Source organism: Amblyomma americanum, chromosome 1 (assembly GCF_052857255.1).
Source record: "Amblyomma americanum isolate KBUSLIRL-KWMA chromosome 1, ASM5285725v1, whole genome shotgun sequence".
Classification (NCBI taxonomy): domain Eukaryota; kingdom Metazoa; phylum Arthropoda; class Arachnida; order Ixodida; family Ixodidae; genus Amblyomma; species Amblyomma americanum.
The window spans coordinates 222788935-222813191 of NC_135497.1; the positions used below are offsets into that span (position 1 = coordinate 222788935).

The 24257-nt window shown below is 46.2% G+C and overlaps 1 protein-coding gene across 1 annotated transcript in view; it reads right to left on the minus strand.

The window, feature by feature from the left end:
- Window positions 1-1771: 1771 nt before the first annotated feature.
- LOC144114669 (uncharacterized) overlaps window positions 1772-24257 on the minus strand; it is a 57163-nt gene continuing 34677 nt past the window's right edge. Inside the window, exons 8-10 of the mRNA XM_077648552.1 lie at window positions 9539-9784; window positions 7406-7515; window positions 1772-2083 (exon numbers count right to left, since the gene is read on the minus strand). Of these exons, the coding sequence (XP_077504678.1) occupies window positions 1821-2083; window positions 7406-7515; window positions 9539-9784 (619 nt within the window). The 3' untranslated portion in view covers window positions 1772-1820. The remainder of the gene's footprint in view (window positions 2084-7405; window positions 7516-9538; window positions 9785-24257) is intronic.

The following is a 24257-nucleotide window of genomic DNA, read 5'->3' on the forward strand; positions in this document are numbered from 1 at the left end:
TGCCTCCATTATTTGGGACCCATATCAGGCATATTTGATTGAAGCAATAGAAAAACTCCAAAATCAGGCTGCATGTTTCATAACCCCTTCCAAAGTATCACTAAGATAAAATCATTGCTGGGCTGGGAACCGTTAAAAATCATAAGAAGAAATTTGAGACTTAAATTCTTCCCCCGCATCTTCTATAATCAAACAGGAATTGATAGCCGTAACTACCTTTTGGAGCCAACTTACGCCTCGACCCGGCACGACCACTCCAAGAAGGTGCGCAAATACAATTCTTTAATACAAACAGTTTTTCTAAATCATTCTTTCCACAAACTGTGAAAGACTGGAACTTGTTGCTGGAAGAGTATGGTTCCGTGCTTGATAATCACAATTTTTATTGTCAATTGTATTCCTGAGAATCTACTCGTCTTACTTTTGTTCAAGCTTTGTTTACTTTAATAATGTTCACTTATTTTGTTTTATTTTGATGTTTACTTCACTTAACGTTCTTGTTGCTTCTACTGTGAAAATGAACACATTGTTTTCAAACTGTCTCCCCTGCAATAATGCCTTCTAGGCGACGAGGTATTCTGTAAATAAATAAATAAATAAATAAAGGCGCTGAAATTCAAATTTTGACTACAGATAACTCATCTTCTACAAAGCACATTAAAAAAATTCTTAATGGACAATATTCGTGAAACGGTTCCCTTTATCATTTCAGGCATATCGCAACCTTATTACAGCCCCTTTCAGAGCACAGTTTAAGCCACACGGGCAAATTTAGCATTACATTCAATGAGTGACGCTTGCCTTTTGTGCCATTTTTGCAGTGTCAGACGGCAAACCTATTGGCATCCACTGCAGAGCACACTTGGTTCACATAGTTCAAACACACTTTGCTCCATTCAAGTGATGAGTCTTGATATGGGTGCTTGGGCATTTAAATGGGGCTCTGAAAGGAGTGTTCAATAAATGTGCGGTATTCCTGGAATGTTAAAGGGCGCCACTTCATGAATATCCTCCAGCAAGAATTTTTTTAATGTGTTTTGTAGAAGCCGAGCTATATGTAGTTAAAATTTTAATTTCAGCGCCTTGTGGTCTTTCCCTCTCCTCTCATCACTTCCTGCCCACTTAAAAGTCGGCGTTTCCTCCACAGGCCCCACTGCGGGAATTTCCCAAGGGGCGGAGCTTCCTGACCCACCAGAGCGACGCTGCTCACTGGCCACAGCCATGGTAGCTGCACAACACCTGAAAGAACCTAAGCAACAGCCACCTGTGAATAGAATTATGCAGCAGCGTGTGACGGAGGAGGGTGTAAGCATGAAAGAGTCACCGGAAAGGTCTACCCAACTTTCATTCGCGACTGAGTTCTCTGCTGTGTATAGAAGTGTATTATTTGGCTCAAGTGTTTACGAGAAAAAGTAGCGATTGAGTGAGTTTATGTACTCTCCTGGAAGTACCTGAAAACAAGGGTACTGCCGTGCAGTGTAAAACACACTGCTGCTTTACTTGACAGGGTGCTTCTTGTATTTACTTGTAACACATTGTATCAGTACAGTTGTGGAAAATGCTTTTATATATTGAAAAAAAAAAATGTATCAGAGCCTCTTACTAAGGAAAAAAATAATCTTGGTTGAATATCCATGCTGTCCAAAATTCTGAGTTAAATGGCACGCATCATTAAATCAGACCGACAGTTTCCTTCCTCGTATAGCATGGCCTGACGAAAGTGAAACTTCACGATGTGAGTTCACTCCCTGAAACTGACAGTTACACTGAATTTGCCCATATGACATCCTCATTAATGCCTTTTATTTCCCTGCTTACTTTTAAACTTTCCTTTGCCTTGCTGCAGCTGCAAGCTTCTTCACTTCTTTGCGCTTGGCATCAAATTTTGCCTTGGATGTCCTTGCATTTGCAGCACCACCCACTTTCTTCTGGAGGAGCTTATTTCCAGCGCTTGTTATGTTTTCTTCCTTCTTCAAATGTTTCTTGCCAAGTGCTCCCTTTGAGCTCATGTGAGGATTCGAATCAAGCAACTTGCCATGCTCCCTCTTCTTTCTGCTCCTCCTCTTCTTGCCTTTGCCATCAGCTGCACAAGAACAGCAACACATAACACAGAATAAGACTAGGTGACAAGTACATGCATTATAAATGAACTTGAATTTGTCCTCAGTGCACCTTTCAACACCAATGTTCATTCTCTTGTAGCACAAAGCAGTTGCCCTTTCTAGCATAAACATAAATACCATATTTACGCGCATAATTTGCACACCCTTATCACCCGGGTTTACAAAAAAACATTTTTTACTCGCATATTTTACGCAACGCGCTGCGCTAGACAACCATCATGCACGCGGGCTGTACCCTATGGCTCTACCCAGTAGCATTCGGCTATTCCACGTGTTTGTTCGGAAGGCTTTTTGAATCTTTTGTGCACTGGGCGTTCATGGTGGTGTAAGGGGCTGCTGTTACAATCGCGGCGGCACCAGCGGCATCGCCACTCTGAACGGCCAGCAGCGCTTCCGGGGAGGATCGGCAGCTGATAGAAGAGCCAACACCGCTGTTTGGTTGATGAATGTGACTCAACTGCTGGCTACGCTTTTCTTGGTGGCTCTGACGGCTTGTGTTTGGTTGTTCGGTCGTGTCTTGCGATGGGATATCACAACTATATGGCAAGTTTCAAACTGCTTGTCAGCGCCTTATCACGGCGCGGAACGGCGAAGCCAGCGAGAATAACCGCGTGCGCACAAGTTTGCCCATAGACAATCGTTGTGTCGGCAAACTTGTGCACACGTGTCTATTCTGGCTGGCATCGCAGCTCCGCGCCGTGATAAAGCGCCGACAAGCAGTTTGGTCGACGCTCGCGCAGTACTGTTAAAGAATTGTGTGGTGTGATAATTGATTTATTGATTCGAGCTTGCTATCCCGAAGTTGTGAAAGCAAACTTACGGAATCCGGAACTACCGAACAATTGGCTAGGCCGCAAGCGATGATGCTGTTTTAGCGTCTTATTCAGCTTCATGCATGCACCTTCATGCCATCCCGCAGTGGGGGGGGATGCGCGGCTTTTCATTTAGAGTGAACTTTTTTTCGGGGGGCGGCCAGCGTGGGGTGCGGGTCCGGGTGCTGACGTATACGCAGCAAGTGGGGTGCGGGTCCGGGTGCTGACGTATACGCAGCAACATACACTATACCTATATTGCGCGTTATGACCTTTGTGGAGTTGTTTGAGTCGGGCTCGCGAAATCCCCGCGTAATTTGCGCACCCCCTTCTTCGAGCACTAATTTCTAAATAAAAAGTGCACAAATTATGCGCGTAAATACAGTACAGCAGAATCTCATTGATATGGTCGAGTTCATACAATATATGTTCAAAACAAAAAAAACTGTGTGTTAACATATAAGTGGGCTGTTCCGGCAGGGATGTGCCACAAAGAGGAGAATACAGAGACTTCTTCACAGTGCCCAAGGGCAAGGGGGCGAAACATCTGAGAACTAATGCATTTACATGCAGCTGGCTGGGTCTGGGGAATACAGCATAAAGGGTAAGAAAGCTGCAACAGTCAGCTGCAGCAGCGGCTTCCCCGCAGTCGATTTATGCAAAGGGGAAAAAGCTTCGTAAAATACGAGGAGATCCCAGCTACTTTCTCCATTGCCTTCGATGGACCAAAAGTGTTTTGAAGTTCCTTCTGCGCTAAGGACAATGCAAATGTAGTTTGAATTCTATGAGCACTAGAAATGGAATTCTTCAGACCTTACGCCAACAAATGGCAATCAATATTTTCATGAAGCGAAGCTGTAAATAAATGCCTTTGTAGAGAACTGAACAGTTACACTTTCCAAAATTACGCTGTTTGGATCATGCAGATTCCAGGATAATAGGTATGTTTCACTCCTGCATTTTTTCACAAACACATCAACGAGGTTCTATTGTATAAAATCTCCACTAAAAAAAAGAAGAGCAGAACAACATACAAACGCATGCGGCTTAAAAAAAAAATGAAGCTAAACACATCTCTTGAAAGGAAGAGCTTGAGGTAAAATTAAGAAACAAGCGTATTTCTTTTTAGTTAATGGGTAGTACTACCTGATGTGACCAATGGCTGACAGGTTGCATTGGAATCCACACAATGTGCTACATAAATGCACCTAGTTGCCATCCATGACTATTCAGAACCACTGAAAAGCCGAACCACTGTTCACTTGAACTGCACTTGAAACTGCACATGTGGCAGGTATACAAATCCATTAGCTTAGAGCATTACACTTTTGTACTGCACAGAGCACTGCCTTTCTCGTAACAAGCTTAGCATAAGCGGGATGATCAAATTTCACGATATGACCAACGGGGCACTTCACAGGGGTTATTAACCCATTAACTTCTGAAGCCGGTGATTCACCTGCCAGTGGGAGAAGGGCCAAAGGGCACGAAGCCTGAGCATTGCCGGCCACTGGAAAAATAATCGCTTTAAATATACATCAACCAACAGTGCCATATGCTTGACTTTTAATTTTTAGTTTAGTTTTCATGCCAGACAACACTAGTTGCCTACTAGTTTCACAAATATGTAGCAATAAAAAAAATTCTTTACTCGCTGCTTCTTTTCAGCACCACCATGGCATCAAGTCTGAAGTCTCACAGGTGCTAAAATTCATGAACTGCTTTTTTGCAATGATGAGGACGCAGACTTTGAAGGCCCTAAACTTATAGACAATACTGACAGCAGCGAGTGTGACTTGATTCACAAGGTGAGGATTAGGACTCAGACTCCAGGCCTGACACTTCAGATGGAGCTTCAGCTCTGGCTTGAAAAGCCGAAAGCTTACAGGGAAATATTTTTCTAAGCGATGAATTTGGCTGCTTACAACAGCTACAAACTCTACGAAAAGCAACTGAAAAAGAATGTGCAGTACCAAAAGGAAAGTTGATCTTGTCGAAAAGAGTGTTGATGAGGCTATGTTGCAGATATATGCAAACAAACGGAAAAACCAGATATAATTCCATCCCCAAAGTGTATAGAGACTTGCCAATGGTACCGTTTTGCTCACCAACTACCTCCAAATGCTGGCAGGAAGAAACCATGCAAAGCCCAAAAGCAAATGCTGTCAGGAGTACAAAAAATGCCAGTTCGCACTTCACACCCCTCACTGCTTCAAGATTTTCCATAAACCAAGAAAATTTACATGCTGTAGATGTGGAATTGTCTTGAGAGGCAGAAAAAAATTGCTCCCCTGTGACATTCTCAGCCCTAGTCATTGTCCATTCTTTCCAGTGACCCAGGTCACAATGCACCCTTCACATAGATGGTGTGGGGAATGTGAATGAAACAGAGGCAGCGAATGGGTTAAGTGTCGTACTAGCCTTATATGACTGCCCTCAACGCACATTAAGACTGTAAGCACACTATCTATACGAAAAGTTACATGGTCCAAACACTGAAACTAGAAATTAAAGTCAGTTGGAACTTTCATTTTCAAAAAAAGGCACACATGTTGGGATTAATCAGCACCGAGTGCTACTTCCTACCATAAATAAAAACAATCTTTGGCACTTTTCATGCTATAGCTTATTGTCAAAAAACATACACCACCACTTAAACCATAACAAAAATACAAAGCAAAGCTACCTTATTTTTACCTAACAAACCAATATATGGTTATAATAATAACAAATCAATAATAAGTGATGTTTGGCAGTTCATGACAACACAGTGGGCATATCTCTCATTTTGAAACAGAGACTGTTCACACAACATTCACTGGTAATAGCAACAACTCTTGGTTTGTCCAAATTACCAAGCCGCTACCAGTAATTCAGTCGAGCCCACTAATAACAACACTCAAGTGCCAAGAAAATGTCATTGTTATAACCAGGTTTCCAGAAAAAAACTCACAGGACGGCTACAACTATGTAACGCGAGATTTCAGCGATAGCTGTTTACGCGTTTAGTTTTGGGAATATTTTGAGGTAGAAAAGATACAGTGACCTCATATCGCACTGGTGTAAAATCAAGTGATGCACCCCTGCACTGGCAGGCGGCTGTTCCAAACAGAGCCACCAGTAGGCTTATGGGACCCAGGTTGAACGTGATATAATGTGAGTGCATTAATGAACAGTGGATGCGTTAATGACATCCACCCACTGGGTGGATATCATTAGCGCACCCACCGGTTACACCGACAGCGATAACGCCAGACGACTATGACGCCCAAGCCTATAGTCTGTCAGCTTCGCTTGCTTCATGCAAAGTTTACAGAGTATTTTTCCGAGAACATCTAGCTGGTCCACGTGGTCAAGTAGGAAAATCCCATGAGAAAACGATGTCCCTGAAGGACTGAATCATCCGCAGGGCCCCCTGTGAGGACACAACTTGGGGAGGCTGATCTACAGTAGTCACTATTGTTCTTGCCCGCCACTCGCACACATGCCATGACTGCCCCATCAGTGAGGCGCTCAGATGTTTCCACTGCATCATCTATGTGCAGAAACTCATTTAGTCCTGATAAGTCGTGCTCCGGCATGGAATGATGCGCACTGCAGTTATCGAGCACGAGCGCAACCTTCCTCTTTTGCTATTCCATGCGCTCATTGAATACTGTATGCCGTATCATCCACGCCTTACCACTGTGGCGTGGATGAAATTTGAAAAAAAAAAAAAAAAGAACTATAATTTCATCATCACTGAATATATGGCTGCTGTAAACAGAACTTAAACAGAACTGAAGGGCTCTCCTCTCTCTTCGTACTGGTGGGAGCAGTCCCCTTGTGTCATGGGGTGAAAGGGCCTCATGTGAAGTGAAAAGTGCTTGGCGTGCAGACTTTCACTTACGCTCGCAGGCACTTGTGTTTTCGTCAGAATCACACGCTTTTTCTGTTTTGAAGTTGACTCACAGTAGCCGGTTTTAATTGTTATACCAGATCATGAGGCATTCAACATTGTAGTAATGGATATTTTAGATACAACACATAGTAAATTTGAATGTGCCACGGCTGTTCATTGTTATAGCCGACATATTGTTATAACTGGTATCGTTATAAGTGGGCTCAAGTGTATGCTAGTCACCATACTATGTGACTCGAATGGTCATGTATGTCAGCCTTGTAACACAAAGAGCAACACCACATGAATTATCCATTCAGCAGTGAAAGGGAAATCTAAAAAAATTTTTAATTGAGGAGCAACATGCAATACCGTTTTGTGCCCAGCAGCAGGCACAATAACCTTATGGAATCTCAGAAGTAACCCATTCCACATTAAAGTCACACTGCACTGAAAGCTGACGACTGCAGCATCACTCACTATCAAATGAAAACAGTTTAATATCAGCCTGGGAATTTGGAAGAATTTCACTACAAGTCACTCTTTTGGTAAATTTATCTTGATCAGCAACACCAAAGAAAAATGCTCACCTTTCAGGCGATAGCAGAACTTGAGAGGACACCCATCTATGGAGTGGCATGCCTTGTTCTTGAGGGCATCAACCAATGCTTCCTTGCTCTCAAATACTACTAAGGTGTAGCTGCACAAAAAAGAACCGCATTAAGCACACTTCCTTAAACAGTGTGTCCCACAAAACACGAGCCATAGGTTTCACAAAAACTAGGAAATGTTGCAGGAATAAAACAAATAGTGCTATCTGCAATTAGGTCGAACAAGAGAGAAGGTATTTTACTTTGTGCAAATTGAACAAATTTGTTAAAATAATTATTACGATGTTTGAAATAGTGTACTGAAACCTGCACAGCATAAAAAAAACTACCACAAACTAAACTATAAATTGTAAATTATGGTGTGTAACATCCCGAAGCACGGGGTATGAGGGATGCCATAGCGAAGGACTCTGGATTAATTCAGACCACACATGGCTCTTTAAACGGGCTCTGAAAGAAGCTCTCAATAAAGGTGAGGTATTCCTTGGATGTTAAAGAACACCATTTCACAAATATCCTCCAGCAAGAATTTTAAGAGCGTTAGCTCTTACCCATCCCGTTTCGAGATTTCGTGGGGTCTGCTATCACTTTTTATCACAGCACCATCTGTGGCAGCAACACCTCATCACATTCCGAGATTTCATGAGGTCCCCTACCACCCTGAGATCAAAGTGCCATCTGTGGCTGCAACTAGAAAACAGCGCATCTCGCATTGAGACTTGCAGCGCCATCTACAATAGCATTGTAGAAACAACCACCTGCCGCGTGCCAATGATGACGTCACAGTCCAATATGGTGGATAGAGGTGGAACTATGTGAAATGGCGGCATAGTTTCAGTTCCTCGAATCCAAGATGGCGGTCATTAAAATTGGTTGCGCGCCCTCTCATCCCTTCGACCCCTCTCTCACCAAAAATATCCTGCACTGTCCCGTTATGGCACGCTATATATGTATCCATTCATTCCACTATATATATATATATATATATACTCCGACAACAAAGGGCACTTATACGGGGACAGTTGTGTACCAAATTTGGTAGGCCAATAAAACCCTATGGGTGGTGGTATATAAATAAAACTACAATTAAATAATAGGTAAACATTGTATACGTGAAATTACTAATTGAACCGTTACCATATCGCACCGCAAGCCAAATTCTAGGCCCACCTTGACCCCCCAAATGAAGCAAATTCCGTTTGGGACATATCTTGCGGGGGGTGCAACTCGACAATGGGTAGACGTGCATCATAATTTCTCTGACAGATGGAGCTAAGCGGCGATCGTTCTGCTAGGTGGCTTGTGTGCACGCGTAGCCAAGCATGGTGGCAATCCACCCCGTTTCAAAGGGTATTACATTCCGTTTCTCAACCCAAGCGGCGCATTCTTCTTCACTTTCTTCATCTAGTAAACCAAACTACTAACGCTCGTTACTTCATCTTTCAGATGGTGGTGGCCTTTCTTTTTGTGTGTTTTGTAAAAACAGGTATCTATCATCAAAATCTGAATTTTAGCGTCTCTCCTCTCGTCACTTCTTGCACGCTCAAAGGTCGGCGCTCCTCCCCTGGAGGGCGGAGCTTACTAACCTGCCAAAGCGACACTGATGACACCCCTGAATAGACTCACGCAGGTGTGTGCCAGCATGAAAAGTCGCCAGAAAGGACTCACCAACTTTCACACACAATTGTGGGTTTGGGTTCTCTGCTGCGTTATTTGGCTCAGGTGTTCATGACGAGAGAATCTAGTGACTGAGCGAGTTTATGTACTCTCCTGACAAGTTGTTTCAGAGCACCTTTAACGTACGCCGATACTGCACAGCACATGGGAGCCTTTTGCGCTTCGCCTCCATCACAATGCAGCCGCCATAGCAAACTAAAAATTTCACAGAAGTTTAGAACGCACTTTTTACCTCTCAAAGAGCAGCGCAACCTCCAAGTAGCACATGATTGAAGCCACTTGTGTATGACGATAGCTACTGTGACTATATGCAACTCCGAGTGTACGATGTCAATGACCAGTAAAGGAGCACTGCCAGTTGCAGGGTGTATAGAACATGTGCTCCTGCTGCAATGCTTTGCTCACAAAGAGAAAAACGTTCACAATAAAACTCACAATGCCATGGTGGTGACCTGAGTGGCAGTGGGGAACAATCTGGCCACCCTGTGTTGTGGCACCCCTTGTGGCAGTCCATATACACACAACTCATTCTGAACCTCTCGCCAGGTCATAGGACAGTCAGCACGCTTGGCACCTCGGTAGCCCACTTTCAGAGGACGGCCTCGCAGCTTGGCTGCCTGCAGGAGCTTCAGGTTGCGCTCAGCAACTTTTTCACTCTTGAACTCCACAAAGACAAAGGACCTAAACAAAACAAAAGGTGTACAAAGCCGGGTTTACTGACATGTCTGTTCATGCATCAACTAAAAGTAGCACTGACAGCACTTGAACATAACATATCAAGAAAAACTGCAACAGCATGAATTAAGCCTTTGTCAAAAGGGCAGAAAAGCTGTCACGCACCAAAGGCAACACCACACTGGGCAAAATTCTTGAATTATGATGGCATAAAAGCGCTAAAATGTGGAACATGGAGATATGGTGTCTGCTGCTGTTGCATTTTTCGCACGCTAGAAAAATCACCTACTGTTTATTCTTTAAGTTTTTTGCCTGCTGCCCGGAATGTCTTGGAAAAAAAATAATTCTGGTGCTAATATCTTTCGAGGCAGTTATTCGTTGACGCAGAATGAAAGAAACCTTAGCTACGTCATTTGTGGACAGAGTTGAATCAATGTCCACTAACACTGCAATATCCAAGTAGGACGCGCACGCTTGGCTGCATTGTATGATACCACACAAGATGTTAAATGGCATTTTTCAGTCGTTAAAGAACAGCAATGAAAGTCCATTCTCTCATTTGTAAAGCATAAGGCAGGCTGCACTACTGCAGCATTCCTAGTGGAGCGTTGCAATGCCCGACGCACGGCTCAGCAAGCTATCAGCTAGCACAGGCCATTGGTTCTACCAAAAGGCGTTCCGCATCTGCTTGGTTTTGTGTTACTGCTCACAAATGGAAATTTGAAACCTTATTCAATCGCTTGACAGGCAGCCAAGCCATCTTGCAAGATCGCCTCCAGCTGGGTGCCTTCACCTCCCAAAAACACATCTCTACTCTATGAGAAATACCACTGGGGAAGAGCCCATTAGTTCAGGCCACTTCAGGTTTTTTTAATACATATATTACACAGTAGACAGCCACTGTTGCTTTTCATCTCCATTGAAACGCGGCGAGTTCAGCCACGAATTCAACTTCCAAAATCGTGCTGATTTAAAAAAATGTCACTGCTATGGCTGCAAAAAAGCTTTAGTGTTTGACATTGCGGGTGATAAAAAATGACAGATTAAAAATGTACAGACAACCCAAAGTAGTTTACTATGCTTATACAAAATACTTTTCATCTGGCTCTAACTCCAGGTCTGCTCACTGAAGAGATTACTGTTCAAAACTCGAAGTGAGCAAATCTGCCTTATGTTCTTTTTTCGTTTACCAAGCCAATTTTTTAAAGCGTTTCTGCAATTTGAGTGCTTTTTGCTGTCCAGTTCTGCTCGAGCAATTAACCTCTTGAGCAGCTGCAGCAGCGAGCCAGGCCCAACGCCAAGCTCTGTGAGCTGGGCCCAGGCTTAATAGAGCGACAATGTGGCAAGCCCAGACATAGAATAAGGCCGTTGCTGTGCTCTAATCAACCTGTACAAACAACACCAATATGCCCTTGACAGGTTTTTAAAATAAAAATCTGCACAGAACGAAAAACAATAAACGGTTTGTATAAAATGTGTTGCCACAACGTATACACCCTATATTAAAATAGCACAAGCCATTCAGGAGAGGCGGCTGCACAAATGTGGGACAAGCACCACATCAAAATTCCAATTTCTGACTCCTTCAAGACTGACCACATAAGGCAGCTGCACATAGTATTACTTTTTTTTTTTACACCAGTAAGTTTTCATCATAAATACAAACGTTTTTTAATCTATCAAATGCTCTTACTTGTCCTGTTTGCTATCTGCAGTCACACAGCAGTGTCCATGAAATAAATGCTAAGACAGTAGCTGGAAGAAAGCTTGTATGGCATCACCAAAAACAGCTGGTGTTTCTGTTTTCGGTCAAAAATCTTACCAAGGCATCAAGCAATAAGCAAGAGCAAGTCAAAGCAAACTGCCTTTTCTGAGGACAGTTTGACGAAAAGTGAAAAGTGGTGTCCGTAGCCGTATTTGTAGTCCTTATTACCCTGTTTTAAAATGTTTCTTTCCCAGTTTCTCTCATGCAAAGGAAGCTGTATTAGGGGTACAAATATTAGAAATTTCAAATACAAACCGAATACGTTTCTTATTCAATTCGAGAAATTGATTTCCAACGATTATGCACTGATTTGCATAAATCTGACCATGGCAAAACCACAACACCTTCAAACTCGATCCAAAGATCGAGTTTGAAGTGTTAAGAAACAAGTACAAAGGAGTGCTTATCGTTATCTTCTCAGTCATTTATTGCATTCTGCAAGTGGACTTTCCCACATACCACATGTGATGTGAACAAAATGGCCAACCAACAACTGCAACGTGAAAGCATGTTTTCTTTTTTTTTTTTACCCTCCCATAATGTGTTGCATACCGAACATCCACACTCATGCCATCTGTACTGTTGCCTATACAACTCATCTAGCATGAGCTTCGCTGCCTTGTTTTTGCAAGTTATGACAGGAAAGCCCAACTGGCTGAATTTCGCATGGGGCTCCCGAAGGGGGCCAAGTCGAGGTGTCACCAACAATGGCGAGCAATCGAATAAAAATACCGCCTACTGCATGGTGCATTGTACCCCATTGCACATCTGACGTGCACGTAACGGCAGGCGTGATGGCGATAGGAGGGCCTTTGCCGCGAGGCAAAAAATAAGCCTGGCAGCGCAGTTTCGGTTGGCTATCACCCGTGCATTAGCCAGACATCCAAATCCAGCTGTGTGCCGCTTCCAGACACCGCTAGTGCATCGTTGGTGCCTTTTTCTTTTTAGAAACAGCCTTGCTGTTCAGACGCCAATGTACATTCCTCTCACTAACTTGAGCGTTCTAACAGCATGCCGAAACTGCACTCGCCACAGGATTTTCACCATTTGTGTGAAGGGGCCTCTTCGCAACGCTGCACTGAATTTTCAAATTTTCAACGTTTTTTTTGTGCACGGGGGAAGGAGGTGGCATTACTTGATTTTTGAATAATTGGGGCATTTCTCCTCGTCCCTGGAAGTCTGGATTAATGAGGTTTTACTACACATCCTATTACTTCTAGGTTTCAGTCATTTGTTATTCATGGATTTCATTGTTATTCACTTCGCATGGCAGGTTGCATAATTTTATGCTGTTTAATCAAACAGAACACATTTCTGTGCACATCGCATTAGTTGTTTCTTTATATATATATATATATATATATATATATATATATATATATATATATATATATATATATATATATATATATATATATATATATATATATATGCCGAGCCAGTCTAGGCTTACTTCGGTTACAGACCATGCACAATTTTGAAAGAAAAAATAAAATAAAATAAAAATAAGGCCAACAACATATTCAGCTTATTTTTTTCTGAAAGTTTTTTTGCAGTGAACAGATATTCCACATTTGAAGGAATTTTTTTCCTTCACATTCAATTTGTATTCGAAAATTTCAAGATTTGCACACCCCTGCACAATAAGTAAAACCATTGTGTTGTGCTCGACTTCTTCAGGGTAACAAAATGTGGCATGTGGGGTTTAATGTCCCTAAGCAGCACAAAGCCTCCGAGACACACCATGGTGCAGGGCTCCACATTTATTTAGACCATCTGGGACTCTCCAACGTGCACCAAAACAGCACAGCACACAGACGATTTTAGATTTTACCTCCATCAAAATGTGACTACCGCAGCCGGGATTTGACCCCGCGTCCATGGGCTCAGCAATTGAATGCCATGGCTACTAAGCTACAGCAGCGGTTAGAGCAATAAATTGCAAGCTGCATACCCAACAAATTGCTAATCAGCCTTCCATATTTTCCACCTCAAACCTGATGCCTAAAATAGCAACTGCGTGCTTACATCACTATGAAACTTGCACTTTCTGTAACAGATTAAAATATTAAACGACTCCGGCACACCCACTCTACACGCAAGGAAATAACTGAAGATACCTTAGGAACGCATGTGCTCACAAAGTTTCATCTAGAAATAATCTGATCTTGGTGCAAAAATGTGCCGTTCAAAGCTTTCCACAGAAAAGCTGGTCACATTACAAGTGGATATGGTGAAAAATGTCTTCCACGTAACAACTTCGTCGAAGGTGATTTCAAATACAGCTAAACCAGACAACAAACATATGTATGCTGCAAAGCAATAGAACACATTATTTATAGTGGTGTGATGAAACACTTTTCAAAGCAATAATTTCTTTTCAAATGTTCAACATGAATTTAGGCCTGGCTTGTCATGATTAACTCAACTGGTGGAATTCTAACACTATCTTTTTTATTCTTTTCGACCTTGGATTCAGGTAGGCTACATATTTTTGGATTTCCAAAAAAAAAAGCCTTCGATACAGTTCCTCATGCACTGCTTATTACTTAAATTACCTCGTCTCTGTATACACTCTGCCACAGTCGGATTGGATTGGAAATTACTTGTCTGGGTGAACATGGCATCTTTGCTGCCATGATTTTATCAACAGAGCTAAATTAACGCATGTCACCATAACTTCTGGCATGCCCCAAGAGTCTGTTTATTATTAGTGGCTCTTTATTAATAAAATAACAAAGGAAGGAAAAGATGTTGCTAGCTGCGGCACCTGCCATCGAAACCTGAAAGTCTGTTTTGGGGCCTTTGCTATTTGTAGTCTCTACAGATGATGCTGTACAAGATGTTGAGTGCAAAGTGCGATTATATGCAGATGACTATGCCGTCTATAGGAATGTACAAAATGATAGTGGATTGTGATGTCAACAGCATACAGAGTGATTTGAACACAATTTATGGGTGGTCCACAAGTTGGAGCGTGTGACTGAACAGTGCTAAATGTCAACTCATGTCGTTGCCCTGTACACATCTTCTGGTGAGATCAGTCTATAATTTGGTCAAACTACCTACAGAAAAGGTCCAACATTAGAAATACCTTGGGGAATATTTTTCAGAAAAGACATGGAATGAAAATACTGAACATTTGACCTCAAATTCATTTAGAAAGCTTAATCACATCAGATTTAATTTTTATAAAGCCTCAAAAAGAGCAAAAGAACAGCTCTACAAAACAAAGTTCCCACAATACTGCAGTACGCCTGCACAGCATGGGACCCTATTTTATAGGAAAACCTGGAACACATCTACACCCATGCTGCCAGGTTTGTTTCCAGTAATTAAAACTTCTGCAACAGTATTAAATTATTAGCACTTTCTTTACCACATCCACTGAGCATTGTTAGCCTGCGAATGATGACTTGCGCACAGATTTCAGAACTTTCCGTGTTGCTTACAGCCATGCTACGCGTCTGGCCTGCAGTCTGAGAACTAACGTTTTGTTTTCGATGCAGTTTTCTTTTTCCCGTGAAGCAGCATTTTTTTAATGCGCTGCGAAGGTGCAGCACCATGCTCATTACCCATTAATGACTTCACTGCTCGACTTCAGAGCACTCAACATTGCTTACGGGCACACTGCATCATCTAACTTGTAGTTAGACAAGGTTTCATTTTCGATGTGCTTTCTTTTCTTTCCCCGCAAGGCAGTATTTTCGAATACGCTCCGAAGACGCAGTAGCGTCAGTCACCCGGCAGCCTCCTCATGCATGACACGCACTCCAAAGCGTCACAAACCTCACGACTCCACTTTGTCTGCAATGTGATTTTATCAACGGCCTGAGCAGCAGCGAGCCTGGAGATGCTGCCTTTTCATCATGATTCAGTTCTGATATCGGCAACGACGGAAGCCAGCCTAGAACACAGGTGGCCGCACTCCGGTGCCCAACTATAGACTATCACGTTATTGTTTTTTTGCAGGAATGCTATTCAAGATAAAACATTTTTTAATAAATAGTGGCCAATAGAATACTAAACATTTAGCATATTTCAAAAAATTTTCTGTGTGTCTTTACAAGTTTTGTTCAATTTTTCCTAATATCTCACTTTTGGCAGCGTAAAGATGCAAATCAAACAAGAAATGTGGACAGCCACAATCTCTGTTAGCACAGCGCAGCTCAGTAGTCAAGCGTTCGTGAGCGCCAAACCGAAGTTCATCAGTCTCGTCTTCCGTCTGCTTTTTCTCCTTCGTCGGCACTAGCCGCTGGGGCATCAAAGACCAATTGTCTGTCTTACAATACCCCCGGGGTGAAAAGGTGCCATCCTGGCGGCCTAAGGGCACGAGATGATAGCGGGGTCGTAGTAGGGTTTCACGCGGTCGAAGTGGACAATTTCACGGCCCCGGCGGCGATGATCAGGCGAAGGCGTGAGGGGCTCGACGAGATGATTAACTGGAGATGTCTGCTAAACTACGCGATAGGGGCGCTGGTATTTGCTCAGCAGTTTTGTAGACTGGCCCGGGCTCGAGGAGGGCACCCAAAGCCAAACCAAGGATTCCGGAAGGTAAGCCAGCGGCAGAAAGTAAAGTGGCACGGGCACTTTTTCGACACTGCTGGTCGTGCGAAGTAAAGGAACAGGCGAATTGACGGCATTCTTTGGCATGCACAGCGGCTTGAGAGACTGTTGTAAATTCAGAGGAATTTGGGCGGTAAGGGAGTATGGTGTCCATAATGGAAGATGGCTCCCGGCCATAGAGAAGAAAATATAGGGAAAAACCAGTAGTTGCTTGTGTTGCAGAATTGTAAGCATAGGTACCAAAAGGGAGAATGCGGTCCCAGTTTGAGTGATCAGATGAAATGTACTTGACCATCATGTCGCAGAGGGCACGGTTAAAGTGCTCAGTCATGCCGTTCGTCTGCGGATGATATGAAGATGCATGGTGAACGATGTGACACTCCCGAAGAAGGGCCTTCAAGACACCAGACAAGAAGAAGCCACCTTGATCGCTGAGCAATTCCTGAGGCGCACCGTGGCGAAGAATGATGTTCTGAAGTATGAAACGGCTATGTCGGAGGCCGTGGCAGCTGGTAACGGGGAAGTTTCCGCAGAGCGCGTGAGATGATCTGTGGCGACAATGATCCAACGGTGCGCTGCGGAAGTGCTCGAATGAGGACCATAGAAGTCGATTCCTACATGGTCGAATGGCCGGGCTGGAAAAAGTAAAGGTTGCAGAGGAGCAGGCGAGTGCTGTGGTGGATCCTTGCGACGCTGACATTCCAAGCAAAAGTGGACGTACTGACGGACAAAACGGGACATGCCTCGCCAGAAATACCGAAGACATAGGTGGGTGAAAGTTTTCAGCACACCGGCATGAGCGCATTGCGGGTCGTCATGATAACTGGCACAAATGGTGGAGCAGAGATGGCGTGGAATCACGAGCAGCCATTTGCGACCATCTTACGGTAGGTAGTTGCGACAGTACACCAGCTGGTCACGCGCGACGAAGTGATGGGTTTGCCGACGGAATGCTCTAAAAGGGAGGTGCGCTGGGCGGTTGGCTAAGATATCCAAGGATCCTTGTGCTGCTCAGAAGCCATATCAATGGAATTCAGAAGGTGTGAGGCAGGAAATAGAGGGTTGGTCAGGATCAGAGGACACAGGGGGCCGTGAGAGAGCGTCAGCATCGGAGTGTTTATGTCCGGAGCGGTAAATGACGTGAATGTCGTAATCTTGTAAATTGAGAGCCCAACGAGAAAGGCGGCCGGATGATCCTTGGGTGAAGACAGCCAGCAAAGGGCATGATGATCTGTTATGACAGCGAACGGGCACCCAAATAAGGACGAAATTTTGTGATTGCCCAAACAATCGCCAAACATTCTTTTTCCATGTCTGAATAATTAGTTTCCGCTTTTGTGAGTGCATGGCTTGCATAAGCAACGACGTACTCAGTGAAGCCAGGTTTTCGCTGAGAAAGAACAGCACCCAGACCGATGCCGCTGGCGTCCGTGTGGAGTTCTGTAGGCGCAGAAGGGTCGAAATGGCACAAGATCGGAGGGGAGGTGAGAAGATGGCGCAGCGTTTCTTAAGCTTCGTCACATGCAGTGGACCAGGCCTGTAAGTCGTAGCCGCCGGCGAGAAGTTGTGTCAGTGGGGCTATGATGGCAGTAAAATTCTTGACGAACCGACGAAAGTACAAGCAAAGTCCAATGAAGCTTCTTTCTGAGAAGTGGGCTTCGGGAAATCAGCAAACTGCTCGGAGCTTGGCAGGGTCCGGGAGGGCACCATCCTTGGACACGACGTGGCCTAAGATAGTCAGCTGTTGGGTGCCAAAGCGACACTTCTTCAAATTAAGCTGCAGTTCAGCGTCGCTGAGACATCGAAGGAGACTCTCAAAACGAATAAGATGAGACGGAAAATCCTGGGAGAAGACGACAACATCGTCCAAGTAGCAGAGGCATGCCTGCCATTTCAGCCCGCGTAGCGCGTTGTCCATCATGCGCTCAAAAGTGGCAGGCGCGTTGCTGAGACCAAAGGGCATCACATTAAATTCATACAACTTATCAGGCGTGACGAAAGCTGTTTTCAGGCAATCAGCTTCAGCCATCGGCACCTGCCAGTACCCACAGCGCAGATCCAACGAAGAAAAGGACTCCGCTCCATGCAGGCAATCAAGCACGTCATCTATATGCGACAGGGGGTAGACGTCTTTCCGAGTAACTTTGTTTAGCCGGCAGTAGTCTACGCAGAATCTAATGGAACAATCCTTTTTCTTGACGAGTAGAACCAAAGAAGCCCACGGGCTGTGAGAGGGCTGGATCACTCCTCGGTGGAGCATGTTGCTCACCTGTTCATCAATGATATGGTGCTCAGAGGAGGAGACGTGCTAAGGGCACTGGCGCAAGGGTCCATGTGGTCCAGTGTCGATATGGCGGTGAACCGCTGCTGCACGACTCAAGGTGTCTTGATGAGAATCGAAGGACGCATGGAAGCGCTGAAGCAAGACGACAAGATTGGCGCATTGGAAAGGTGGTACAGCAGCATCGACGGAATGGGCAAGCCGGTTGGATGAGGTCTGGTCGGCTACCTCGATGGGAGGAGTGAAATCATGTCATGCGCGCGCAGCAGGGTCATCCAGAACAGAAGCGTCGTCGAGATCGATGACATCAACCGTGCCAAGAGATTCGCCCGAAGTAAAGTGGTGAAGATAGGCAACGGATTCGCAACGTACAGGGCACTACATCCACCTGAAATTGTGAGCACAGCATGCGGAAGCATGACAGATTTTCGGTGTGCACAAAGGGGTGATGGCTAAACGACAGAAGCGTCAGAGAGCGCAGCACAAGTCGGGCACAAGAACAGAAGAGAAAGGCAGCACGGCGATGTCGGCAGCGGCGAGAATATACGCGGCGGTAGCAGGGGAAGCGTCCACAAGACCATCTCACAGCGGCGACAAATCAATTTGAGCACGTGCACAGTCGATGATGGTGTGATGCGGGGAAAGAAAGTCCCACCCGAGGATGATGTTGTGAGAGGAGCGGGCAAGAACGAAGAACTCAATGGTGTAGGAGAGGCCTTGGATGATGAGGCGGGCGGTGCACGCTGCTGGAGGTCAAATGGGGTCAGCGCTGGCGGTTCAAAGGGAAATTTCAGAAAGCAGCGTCGTCACTTTTTTAGTTTGCGGCACAAGTTGTGACTAATGATGGACACGGCAGCAGCAGGGTCAATAAGCGCATGAACAGGAACACCTTCAACCAACACTTCAATAACATTCACAGGAGCGGTAATAGGGCTTGAGACGGTCGCTGACGGCACAGTTCTTGCCTCTGGAACTGCTGCGCCTAGTTTTCCCGCTTGTAGGGGTGGTGACCGGCAGAGCATAGGAGACCGAACTGCGGCGAGGAGATGGCGACCGGTGGGTTTGGTGGTAGGAGTCGGAGCAATTCGTAGAGGGATGCTGGGGAAGAGAAGAAACAAGTGCGGAGGGCAAGGGAACGCCGTACGTCGGCACTCGCCTGTAGTCGCGAGGACGGGATCCGCGCGTGCGGCACCAACGGGCCACATGACCAGCGAGGCCGCAGGCATAGCAAATCGGGCGGTTATCCTGCGTGCTCCACGGATTCATAGAGCGTGGACCAGTGCGAGGTAGAGGCTGGTGAGTGAGTGGCACTGTACGAGTGGGCGACGGCTGAGGGAAGACGGTGCCAGGTGTTGCATAAGCAGGAACAACCGGTTGAGGTCGTGGCCGGACGACAGCTTCAGCATATGTCAGCAGAGCAGTGACCAGAGCAGGTGGATTACCGGGCGGCAGGACCTCTGCAAGCTGCTCCTGGATGACACGCTGAACGGAAGGCAACAGCGATGGCATTGGGGCGGGTGGGCAGGTAACCAAAGATAACTGGCGGGCGACCTCCTCCCGCACAAAGTGCTGGAGAAGAGTTGACTGATCGCGAGCAGAACCGCCTACAGCTAAGCTCGAAAGGGAGTCATCCAGGATAATGGTACGGCGGGTGACAAGACGCTGTTTTCGGAGCTCGTCACAGCTCTGACATAAAGAAACGACGTCGGAGACGGTTTGAGGATTTTTGGACACTAACATCTGAAATGCGTCGTCCTCAATCCCTTTAAGAACGTGATTTTTTCAGCGTCGCTCATTAATCGATTCAGTCACTTGCATAAATCAACGACATCCTCAATATAGCTTGTGAGGAGGAGGAACAACTTTATTTACGTCATGGCCTAATGGCATCATGACCTAATGGCGCCGTGACGGGGGCCCAGGCGGCAACTCAGCGGAGGATCTGAGGCCTTTGTCGCTCAAGAGCCGCCGAGACCTGCTGGACGGCCCAGGTTTGTACGTCATGGTCAGAGCATTCCGCCGCAGCCGCGAGTCGCGGCGGAATCGTTATGCTTTTAGAAGCCTCGTCGGGGAATTTTGTGCAGTCCCATAGGATGTGCGTCAGAGTTGCCCTCTCCCGCTGGCACACGTGACACACATCACTTTCATATAAGTTTGGGTATAGATGAGTCATTAATACCGGGGTTGGTAAAGAACCAGTTTGTAGTTGTCTAAACAGCACCGCCTCCGCTCGGCTCAGTCCCGGGTGTGGGGGTGGGAAAGTCCTTCGAGCGAGGCGGTAAAACTGCGTAAGTTCATTGAATGTTGTCATGTGGTCTTTGGCACTACACCACGTTGGACGGTCGGTTGCAGCGGCGCGGTTGGTTAGCGCTCGCGCCAGTGCATGTGCCATCTCGTTGTGGTTAGCGTGCTTCTCCGACGCATCGTTGCCCGCATGCGCCGGGAACCACCTGAGTCTGACATACCTTTCTTCCCGTTGTAGGTCAGTCGAGCACAGAACGCGCACAGCCTCACCGCACACTTTGCCCTTGGCATAATTCCGCACTGCACTTCGGGAATCACACAGCACCGTTTGGCATCCGGGGTCGGCAATGGCCAAGGCAATGGCTACCTCCTCCGCCTGACATGCCTCTGGGACCCGTAAGCTTGCCGCTGCCCTCTTGGCGCCTGATGACGCATCGATGACAGTAGCTACGAACGCCGTGTGGTCTCCCTGGTATTCAGCCGCATCCACGAACCTGGCGTGCGCATCCTTGGCATGAAAGTCGATGAGGAATTTGGCCCTCGCCGCTCTTCGCTCCTTATTAAACTCAGGGTTCATGTTTCTCGGGATGAGGTCTACCCGAATCCGGCATCGGGTCCCGTCAGGAACAGGAACGTCACTAGTGGCCTTTTTCAACCTGGGCGTGAAGCCCAAGTAATGAAGTATACGCCTACCGGCCTCGGTCATAGAGCCGCTCCAGCTGGGCAGTCTGTTGCGCTTCCGCAAGTTCCTCAAGGGTATTGTGGACCCCGAGTTTCAGGAGCTTGTTGGTGTCCGTACACTCGAAAAGGCCGAGCGCCGCCTTGCAAGCTCGGCGTATGAGGTTGTTGATCTTATTCTTTTCACACTGCATCCAGTTGTGAAAGGCTGCAACGTAGGTGACGTGGCTAACTACGAAGGAGTGCACAAGCCGAATCAAACTTTCTTACCGGCCTTGCGGTTGGCGACTCGTCGGATGAGGCGTATTGCGTTGGTAATCTTGGCTGTAAGACGGGAAATGGTCTCGCCGTTGCCCCGTCGCTTGTCTATAACAATGCCAAGCACCCGGATTTTGTCGACCTCAGGGATCACTTGACCGTTCCTCGTGACGATCTTGATGGCCTCGTAATCCCTCGGTTCGCTTTTGTTACGTCTGACGTACTTTGATGGTAACACCAGGAGTTCTGACTTGGCCGGTGAGCAGATCAATCCGGATCCGTTTAGCTGGTCTTCGATCGCGTCGAAGGCTTCTTGCAGGGTGGTCTCAATGTGACCATCGCTGCCTCCCGGAACCCACAGCGTGATGTCATCGGCATAGATAGTGTGCCGGACCCCCTCAACTCGAGAGAGTCGCTTGGCCACCCCGATCATAACGAGGTTGAATAACAACGGGGAGATGACCGAGCCCTGGGGGGTCCCGACACTGCCGAGCCTTTTCGGTTGGAGCCGTAGATCTCCGGCGTAGAGCTCGGTAGTCCGCCCCGTCAGAAAGTTCCTGATGTAACTGTACGTTCTTGTGCCCATGTTGAGTGTGGACACCTGGGCTAGGATCGCAGAGTGTTTCACTTTGTCGAAGGCGCTCTGCAGGTCCAGCCCTAGGATAGCCTTATCTTTCGTTCGGGTATCAGTGTCAATGATATCGTTTTTCAAGAGAATCATCGCATCTTGGGTGCTGAGGGAACGGCGAAACCCGATGATCGTGGTGGGATAAAGTCCCGACTCCTCCAGGTAAACCTGCCACCTACACATGAGGACGTGCTCCAACACCTTGCCCACGCAGGACGTGAGCGAGATGGGCCGGAGGTTGTCAGTGTTCGGTGGCCTGCCTGGTTTGGGAATAAGGATTGTTTTGGCAGTCTTCCACTGCTGGGGCAGTGATCCCGCCCTCCAGCACTTATTTTAATAACCGGTGAGGTTCTCAATCGCCACATCGCTGAGGTTTTGAGTGCTCTGTTCGAGATGTTATCTGGGATGTTCAGGAGGTTATCTGTTCGAGATGTTATCTTGTGAAATTCTCCCCGCTCTGCTGGGCCCGACTGTGCAACCGTTGTTCGGCGCGAAGTTTTAGGACAGCGGGGCGGCCAAAGACATCGGTCAGGCTGGTTCTGAGGGCCGCCAGGTAAAAAAATCGGCTTTGTGGTTGCGAAACCACAAGTTGGCGACGTCGGTCAGATAAAAGATGATGTTCGTGAGCTTAACGACGTCATCCCATTTGTTGCAGGCGCTCACGCGTTCGTAGGAGGTGAGCCAGACTTCTACGTCCGTATCGTCCGTGCCGCTGAAGATCGCAGGGTAGCGCTTACGCACGGGACCGGAACAAACGACGGCAGTGGGAACAGTTGGGCCAGGCTGGGTCGGGGTGTCAGTTATCGTGGTAGAGCCTGGTAAGGGGCGTAGGTCCCCAGGCCCGCCAAGTGTAAAGACACAAATCAAACAAGAAATGTGGACAGCTAAAATCTTTGTTAGCACAGCGCAGCTCAGTAGTCAAGCGTTCATGAGTGCCAAACTGAACTTTGTCAGCCATATTCTCACACCCAGTGCTGGTAAGACAATGCTAATGGCCTTTCAATGCGACAGTAGTCCCCCAGTCAGTGGTGAGAATGGCCAAGAGCATTTTGGAGCAGACTTTGTAGCAGGCAAAAATTCAATTTGGAGCAGCTTCGTCGTGTTTTGTACCAGGTGCCCGACATCAAGAAATAAAGCAGAAATGCGATTATATAGGATGCTTCACCTAACTGATGACAATGTTTAAAAAACCAAGATGGCCTGCGGGGTTGTAGGCAGTCGTTCAGGCCAAGTAAGCATTTTCAATGCACCTAACTTGCCAATTGCTCAACAAAGATAAATTAGCTAATCTTTGTATTGTTAACGCTGGTGCAAAACGTCATTTGTGAAAGCTGGAGAGAAAGTTAAGAAATTACCATTTCACTCTTCTTCAGTTTAAATTTAGCATTTTCTTTGACCTTGGCCTGTGACCAGTACTCCTCATCATAATGTCTGCGAGATTTGAAAAGTGTCACGCGACTGCTAACCCCCACGTCGCAATGTTGGCCCCCTCAAACCTGCTCCGATTGTAGGAGACCGGTTACGGAAAGCCGCAATTAATAAACAGGCTGCCACCAGTCGAAGCATGAGTAATAGCGATCATTCCAGGATGAGCATAGGCACTTTGCTTTGGTAGCATTACGATGCTGCAGAGCAGTGTGCACGCTATGGTAGCCACCAAAGCCACCCTAACCATGCCGTACCATACAGATAATTTCCTGCACTCAAATATGGCCGTCCCCCTCGCTATGAAGCGTTTTGATGCATATGCATGGCCTCCGACTCAAAGAACAGCGCCATTTTCCTCCGCTCATGGTCTCAGACTTCCCAAGGATGTAACCACATGCTTCATTGCTTCCTAAAATATTTAATTAAAGGGACACACTGAGGACTGAGAAGTTGGCCTGCGTCGAGAGATTATCTTATTCTAACAACAGAGGCTTTCACTGAAAATGGAGATCTTATAATTTGGAAAAGGCAAAGAAAATGAAAAACAGGTGTAGCCGCCATCGACCAATTTGGGAACTATACAGTGCGCTGCTAGTTTTTTGGGCGCAGATCACAGAGGTTAGGCTACACC